At 48.2% G+C, this 8798-nt stretch overlaps 1 protein-coding gene across 1 annotated transcript; it reads right to left on the bottom strand.

Moving 5' to 3' along the window:
- Positions 1 to 359: 359 nt before the first annotated feature.
- adamts1 (ADAM metallopeptidase with thrombospondin type 1 motif, 1) lies at positions 360 to 4906 on the bottom strand. Its single transcript, XM_086148106.1, has 8 exons — positions 4144 to 4906; positions 3099 to 3439; positions 2856 to 2988; positions 2283 to 2740; positions 2005 to 2191; positions 1712 to 1890; positions 1274 to 1449; positions 360 to 1133 (listed from the first exon to the last, which is right to left on the bottom strand). Exons 1-8 carry the CDS (start codon positions 4763 to 4765, stop codon positions 395 to 397), a joined length of 2835 nt encoding a protein of 944 aa, XP_086004232.1. The 5' UTR covers positions 4766 to 4906; the 3' UTR covers positions 360 to 394.
- Between the last annotated feature and the right edge of the window lie 3892 nt (positions 4907 to 8798).

Here is an 8798-nt window from a genome sequence, read left to right as displayed (position 1 = left end):
ACAAGAGAATGACATTGGCATGGTAAGCAGCATGCCCTAAAAAGAGAGCAATACTCAGACGTTCCTCTCCTTGATGGATATGCCAATGCTGTGTGACAGTCTGACCGTCAGTGAGCCGTGTACAGTCCAAATTGCTACAACAGCAAGGCAGTGCCACTGTGGTTCAACATTTGGCCGCAGCATAAATGGATTAAAAATGGAATTTACAGATGCAGTCGTTCTGGATCTGCCGAGAGGTGGGATGATTCGGTCAACTGGAAAACTGCAGCCTGGATGTAAACAATCATCTGCCTCTTTCGGTGTTGTAAAAAGGTAGACAGTGAAAATCAGTTTATGTTGTCCAATTGTTGAGCCTGGAATTTTCTTTTTTTTTTTTTCTTCAATGAAGCAGTCCTTAGCAGGCACCATAATAGCACAGTTCCAGCAGGGGTCGTGGCCTGTCTTTGGAGACGCAGCTGTCATGGGTTAGTGTGAGCCCGTTGTGGTCAATGCAGCGCAGCTGGCGTTTGCGGAAGCCTCTGCCGCAGGTCTTCGAGCATGGTGACCATTCTCCCAGAAGCCAGGAGGGACAAGACTGAGAGGCACAGGACCGTGAGGCCAAGGGACGAAGCTCCTCTGGGCAATCCTTGGAAGGACGGCCAAGGGGGTCCACACAAACCACCTCTCTCTGCTGTGTACCTCCCCCGCAGGTCTGGGAGCAGGGAGCCCATTCCCTCAGAGTCCACTCAGCTCCGCCCACCTCTCTGATCGCATTGATAGATTGGCGGCGACCTCCGTTGTTACTGTTTGAGCCGGCATTGTTTGGTCTGGGGGCAAAGTAGCTATACTTGACCCTTGGCCTCGGGGCCTCCCCGACAGAAAGTACCTGGATAATGAGAGGTTCGGGGAGAGGGGCGAAGCTCCGGAGCCTCTCAAGGGATGCTGAAGACCCGCTGTATCGCAGCAGTGCCCCTTGGAGTGCAATGTCTGTCTCCATGGTCATTAACTTGTAATCGCCATTCAACAAATAGGTTCCATCCTGCCGACGCACTGCCAAATAGCTGTTGTCATGTCGGCCATTGCCTGGGGCACGTTGCTTGACATCGAGATGGGTGGAACCTGCAGGTATAACCACCACATCCTGGTAACCGGGCCTGAAATGGAGAGTGGAGAAATTAAGATACATGATTTATATTAAAAAAAATTCCGCTATAAACAGGCTGTAACATTTTACCTGTTATATTTGATAAAAACTGTCAAATCTGTACAGCTCTGAAGGTTGCTAGATATTTACCTTGCCCGTTCCAGTGAGCCTGAGACTTTTTTGCAAGTTGAGCCATCACCACCACAAATGCCACACTTGTCAAAGCGGTGATTGGAGCCAATAACGCGATCACACCCGGCCTTGACGCACTGCCCTTGAACACAAACTGAGGTGGAGTCCGGGCTGCAAGGCGTACCGTCAGCCACCTGGGGGCAACAGAGAAACACAGATGACATGTCAGCAATGTGTTAAGAATGGCTCTTATGTATGAGTCTGTAATGATAGGCGAAAAGCAAAAGTTATTTTCTAGAAATGACGAGCCTAAGGGTGAAGGGAAATTACAATAGCTGTTTCAGGTGCAGGTCTGCGCATGTAGAATGACTGGATATGAATGAGGCAGCGACGAATGCAAGCTAAGACAACATTCTCAAGTGGAGTGTGAAGAACAGTTTAGCATCTACAACTCACTTTAGGTTTGAGGACAAAGAAGTATCCGGTTCCCTTGGCCCGGCACACCAACTTGCAACGGTCTTTTGGGGAAACTCCAGCATATTTGGGTACCCACTCGACACCCTCTCCTGAACCCAGGGACACTTGGGCGGACATGTCGTTGTGTGCCAAGCACTGTTCTTCCCGAAACGAAAGGCCTGAAATGGAGAGGACAGTGTTTAGAAAACATGAGCCTTTCATGCTCAAGGAATTAATATTTTGGGACGTTAAGCGTTATCATCTGTCAGTGGTAACAAAAAAATAGAGCTTACCGTTGGTATCAGGACAGATCTCGGTGTTACAGGAGCGGTACTGGATCCTCTTGCCCTCACAATACTTGCCACCGTTCTTCGGCAAAGGGTTGTCACATGCACGGAAGGAGTACTGCACCCCTCCTCCACAGGTGCGGGAGCAGTCACCCCAGGGACCCCAAACTCCCCAGGCACCATTAACAGGGGTCTGCACAAAAAAGGAACACGTTCGTTGGACGTTTGACTTGGAATTGAGCTGTTACCTCTTTTTTGTAACGTGACCGAATCAAGATTCCTACCTGGTGTTTGGCGGCTTGGCTCTTTGTGAGACACTGTCCAGCCAGGCAGTAACTGTCATGTCCGCACGGCGTTCCATCGGCCCAGGGAGAATTCTTGGTCTGGCACACCAACAGACCGTTGGTGGTCGTCACGGTGCACCACAGAGCTGCGCACGTCGTGCTCAGGTCAGCGCAGTGCTGGGAATCTTCGCCGAAGGTCAAACGGCATTGATGGTCTGCATCGTAGACTGTTCCGGGGAGAGGCTGTGGCAGTGGCTGAGGCTTGGACGGTTTATCCAGCAAACACTGACCGTGACCGTTGTCCAGGAAGGTCGTGATCATGAGGGCAGAGCAGGGAGACCACGGCTGCTGCTGATCCAGGTTGGACAGTGTGGATGCCATCATGTGGGAACCCCAGTGGGCACCATTGACCCCAGAACACAGCTGGGCATCATCGTGAGGCATACTGAAAACGTGACCTGGAGTATCGATACAAAACAAAACTTCTGTCAGCATTTGAGCCGCACGATCATGAGTCAATTTTGCATCATTACATTTCCATCACTGAGGACGGAACTCTTTCTTTCTTCTCACCCAATTCATGCGCGACAGTAAATGCAGCTTGGAGACCGTCGTCCTCGATAATCGAGCAGCTCCTGTCAGGATCGCAGACGGTGCCGACATCTGCCATTCCGAGGGTGTCACAAGAGTAGGCACCGCACAGATCCTGAAATCAAATGAAGTAGTGATTACTCTTCAGATCTTTTTTATTGATTGCTCAATCGCTTTTTAGATTCTCTGCTGTAACATACGCCGCCTTGTTCTCTCCTAACATACCGTCCTGGTGAAGAGCATGGCAGTGTCGTAGTGCTCGGGGTGGCGGTCACTCGAAGGGTTGTGCTGCCGCTGCCACTGGCAGAAATTGCGAAGCGTCATGGCAGCATTGGACGAAACCTGAGGACCTCGCTCTTCCTCATACACCACCAGCAGCTTCACCACGGCCAAGGTGATGGAGTTGTGTATGCTCGGGTGGCGGTAAAGACGAGATGCCACGGCCAAGATGGTCAACAGGTAGGGTTTGAGTCCGGCCCCGTGGAACTCGGCCATGGATTGGTCAGCCACCAGCATGATCTCCAAGTAGCGAGGGGTGGATACGAAACGTCTGGCCCTGTGGTGGACTGAGGAGAGACAATAAGGTCAGAACAACCAATGCTTGGATTGTAGCTTTTGATGCAGGTTTGGTTCTAAACAGATATGATTCAGTCTATCTAGGCCGAGCGCACGCTCCGCCAGGGTTAAGAACAAGACCAACAGAGGTTAGTTGTTTCTGAGAGCTCCAAAGAGAGCTCCGGATGTGCCTGGAGGAGCCTGGCTGCCTGACTCAGCGTCACCCCACCGGTGGCTCCTCCCACTCCAGGTCTACATTCCTAAATTGACCTTTACTGGTGGGAAACTGTGAGAAAGGGCGAAGGTAGAAAATCCTTTCTTACAGAAAAGGAAAAGGAGGGGGGATTTCTGCCGGTGCGAGTTGTACCAGGAGACGGGTATCCGCGTCTCAGCGCTGCCGGGCCGAGGCTGGCGCCAACCTCGCGGCTCCCCTCCCCTCGCACCGCCCCTCCTCCCACTTTTTTTTTCTTTTCGTTTTTTTTTTCCCCTGGTCGGAAAAGAACCCCCGCCCACTCCCCCTTCTCCCCTCCTCCAATCCCTTCCTCCTGTCTTCGCTGTGAGTGAACGGCGCTGTCAAAGAGTCCATTGCGCACGCTGCGCGCTGGCGCGCAACCGCGTCATACGGCCGGCGCGTAAATCACAAACACTCACTTTTAAAAAGAAATGAAAGACAGATTTATTTTGCTTTTTGCTGGTTCTAGGACGGCATCCTCACCTGTCTGGTCCGCATTAGAGGCTCCGCGCCGGGTCTCCTCCTCCTCCAGGTTGTTTGGCACCCTCTCCTCGTCCTCGTTGACCCCGCACTTGGAGCGCCCTTCATCCGCCAGAGCCTCTCGACTCCTCCGGCGGATGATGTGGACCTCGTCCTCCTCCCCAGCCGGCAACCCGGTGCTGTTTCGGGGCTGGATGGTGTACTCTGAGCCCTGGAAGTAGAATCCCCCTCTCATGCCGTGGCACAGGTTGAGCGCGGCGGCGGAGTGCTCCTCTCCGTTCACGGTGCCCGAGAAGAAGCAACCCGCCTCTCCTCCGGTCTCCGGTTCCCGGCTCGGCGGTTGGGACTCGGGGCTCCCCACGATGTGAAAGACGAAACCCGGCGCCAGAAAGGTCTGGTCGGGCTCTAGCCGAAGGATGATCTCCTGGCCGAATACGTCCAACCGGTACGCCCTCATCCCAGACCGCGTCTCCGTCTCCTCGGCGGAGAGACTTCGCCACGGTTCGGTGCGGCCCGACGGGTCGAGTGGCACCGGCACCGCGGCGCTCTCCTCCCAGGCGCCCGGCGCCGCGCCGGCGCACAGACCCGCCAGGAAACTCACAGAAACGCACAGACACCACATCATATAGCTCAAAAAAAAAAAAAAAAAAATCCGATCAAACGTTTTCTAGGGAAAGAATTCAAGTCCACTAGTTGCAACAAACTACAAACAAATCCAGTGCAAAACTTTTCTATAAGTTACGGGCTAAAAAATAAAAATTAAATCTGGATCTCATCAGTAAATCCAAACTTCTCTCTTTTGTCCCAAAGCTCAGCAGCTGTCAGTCTCTGAGTTTTTTTTTAGTGGATCAGACCCATCCGGTCTCCTCTCTGGTCGTGCCTTGCAGTCCGATCGGAGTCGGGGGCCTCATATTTATACCCACCCCGGACCACCCTTCCCTCCCCTCCCCTTCCTTCCCTCCACTCCCCTCCTCCTCCGTTTGATGTGAGAGGGGCCAAATCTCGTGCGCAACGAGAAGGTACCTGGAAGCCTGCCTCCATAATAAATCACGATGGAGGATGGATGGACGGGGGCCCCGGGCGGAGAGAACTTCTCTTCCTCCTCTATCTTCAACCCATCCCTCCTTGAAATACGTCCATCCTACTAATACTTGAATGTATCTCACTGTTTTTTTTTTTTTTTTGGAAAGACATTAACGCAAGTGGAAAATTTACGTTTTTTTGGAGCACTCCACTTTCTAATGGCATTTCACTTTATTTAAAAAAAAAAAGTTTATTCCAATATAAACTGTGGTGATAGGCCGTGTTTTAAACAGTCGGTGCAACTGGAGAAGGGGGGGGCGGCGAGCGGTAACCGGATCGTCCTGGCCCGAGGCTCCGGTAGCACTTACATGCCTCCTTCGCGCCAGGCCGACTGCGGTGCGTCTTGGTCGGGGCGTCCTCGGCGCTCCTGCCCGGGGGAGAGGGGGAGCGGAGAGAGGGGGCCGCCGGGGTCTTAAGGTGGAACGCGTCTCGGCCGGGTTCCTTCTGCAATGGACCTAACGGAGGACGCGGCCCCCGTTCACCGGCCTCCTCCCTCCCCCACACTATCGTACCCACGCACCCGAGTGGGCTGCCTATCTCCTCCGGCGGCCGCAGGAAGGGTTTACCATAGAGTTTCATTAAAATTAAGCGCCGCGGCGGTGATTCAATTATCGGACGCATACAGAAAGAAGGCGCAACGGCAAGGGGGCAGTTTGACTAAGTGAAATAAAAAGCAAAAAAATAATAATGCTTGCAGTATTATAAGACATAAAAGTATGCATTTCAACCGTAAAATATACCACGACTACTGATGATGGTGATAATGATTATACAGTAATAGTAATAGTAACAACAACCGCTATGATCAAAACAAAATAATTATGACAAAAATGATGATGATGATTTATTATGCTGCTGATGATGGTGATTATCATCATCATCAATAATAATGAAAATAATAAAAACAACAACATTAACAACAACAACAACAACAACAACACCAATAATGGTAATAATAACAACAAAAATACTGGTGCCAACTGTGCCACAGTTTTCATTGAATTTGCGTCACTCTTAAACTCCATCAACACCTTCGCGGGCAGATTATGGAGGTCCACCTTAAAAGCGCCGGTTCTAAGAAGGGAAGATCTGTAAGCGCGTCTTTCGTCCAGTAGATGGCAACCACGGCATGAGGGCGAGTCCCGAGGCCAGGGTGGCAATTTTTCCATAATTCGATGCGTTATGCAAAGGTAAGACAGACAGGTGACGCTGTTGTCTGACGTTTGAAGTTTGGTGACAGTGTGCGCCGCCGGGCGGAGACCTCGGGATGGCGGGCTGGGTACAGCCTGAGAGGGGATGTGTTTATGGTGGAGGAAACAAACATATATTAATTTATAAATTTATTAATTTCATTAGGTGCTGAATAATGCAATCTTTCATTCAGCTGTGAAATTTTGGCTTTCAATTGCAGCTGAACTTGTCAATGAATCATTCTGACGTTTGAATTTCCACTGCTTTGCTGTTGCCTTGAATTGACTGAATGAATTCATGTGATGATGGAGCCACAGAGAAAATGAAATTCATACAATTGTATATACAGAATAACTTGAAATATAAATCACTACGAATTTCAAACCTACAGAGTGAAGGGAACGACAGCTGTGCAGTAAATTGTGATTACAATAGCAGAAAAGGTCATGCTTCTATTCAATTTTTCATTCATTCATTCATTGGTTCCTTAATCCATTATATATACCATTTATCATGCACTTGGGTTACAGGGGTAACACAATACTGTCATGTGCATTTGCTTGTGACACCAATGAATACCTGCAAATTGCGATGGGCTGCAAAAAAAGGCTTTTGGCAACAACAAGTTTCACCAAAGTTTCTTAGACTGTAACCAAGTGGATTGGTAGAAAATGACTGGCTCAGCTCCAGGGGGTGTGCCGTGACCACCCTGTTGAAGTTTATGCTAATGTCCCAGAACTCATATTAGTTACATGAAAAATATGTTTCTCCTTTTTTTTATCTAGAAAGGTCATTTGCTTTTAGAAGAAACACATATTTTCATTTTTTTTGACTTCTTCTTTATCCACACTCTTATTTCCAAAAGTGCAAACTGGCTTATACAGCCAAATAACTACTAAAAAAATGGTCTAATGTCAGTGGCCATAATTGGCCTGTATTCATGAAATTTTGTTGACTCCAAAAAATTCCACCTGGAAGCTATTTTTTAGAATATGACCTCCATTGGCCAGAAGAAACTTTGCTTCTGCCAGTTTGGTTCACTCAGCAACATGGCTGCCTGACAGACAATGGATTTATAATAGTTGCCAGTAAAATAACCAATCTTCATCGAACCCCTAACTCACCAAAATTTCATGGCAGCAGCTCTGATGGGAATATGAAATATTGCAGACACAAGAGGACACTGTCAGGAGTGATATGTGTGTTGTACATCAGGTGCATCTATTGGTCGTAATTTCAGGAACTCTGTGCTATTGGGGAAAATTATCTTGTCTTATGAGTAATTATTCATTCATTCATTCAATAGCAATATTGCTTATCCTGCACTCAGGATAGCAGGGGTGTTGGAACCTCTCCCAGCTGTCATTGGGCAAGAAGAGGGGTTCACCATGGACTGGTTGCCAATTGATCATTAAGTCACATAAAGACACAAACAACCATTCAAAGTATCATCCACACGTCTCTTCGAGACACACAACCATTCACTCCTTCATTCACACACCATTTAGACATACAACCATTCACTCTGTCATTCCAATTTATATAAAGACACACAACGATTCACTCTCATTCACAGGTCGTACAGAAACATGCAAGTATTCACTCATAAAGACATGTGAACTATTTACCTCCTGCACGATTTGGACAATGGAAGGAAACCGGAAAAGCTACCATTCACGCTCTCATTCACATGTCTGGTCAATTTGGGTTCTCCAATGAATTTGCATGTCTTAGGACTGAGGGAAGAAATCGGAGAACGGCAGCAGATATGGGGAGAACACAGACTCCACAAATACAAGCCAAATCAGAATCAAACCAGGGACCTTGTAGCTGTGAGGCAGAAGTGCTTATCACTGTACCGCAATGCCTCACCTTAGGAGTAATTATAAATCGTGTAAATCACAATTTGCCTCGAGTCCTCCGTATCTTTGGATCTGAGGTCATTGTACATTAGTCTGCTTGGACCTCACTATTGTTTTTTTTATGATTTGAACAGTTTGAAAATGTATTTTGAATCTGGATAAGCTGTAAATAACAAGACAGAACCTTGAGAACCTTTAGCCATCAGTCTATTGCTTTCTTTTTCCTATTTCTCTGTTCTTTGTCATGTCTAGACGGAACACCCTTTTACCTCCTTATGATTTGTTTGTTTGAGCGCTCGAGTGTTTGTGTTACAGCGCTGTAAAACTGTAACGGCAAGTGTTAGCCAGCAACTGCAACTCTGCTTATATCAGATCTTAACAATAATTAAATTCAATGCTGAATAATGTATATGAGAATGTCAGTATAACAAGACAGTTTTTTTCTCTCTTAAACAGTATCTTAACAAAATACTCATTGACTCATTGATGCACTGACACAATAAATGACACACAGAAAAAAAA

Source organism: Fistularia commersonii, chromosome 6 (genome assembly GCF_037954325.1).
Source record: "Fistularia commersonii isolate RoL2024-O1a breed Wild chromosome 6, RoL_Fcom_v1.0, whole genome shotgun sequence".
NCBI classification, from domain to species: Eukaryota; Metazoa; Chordata; class Actinopteri; order Syngnathiformes; family Fistulariidae; genus Fistularia; species Fistularia commersonii.
The sequence above is the reverse complement of the archived record's forward strand: the minus strand, read 5'-3'. Positions and strand labels throughout refer to the sequence as shown.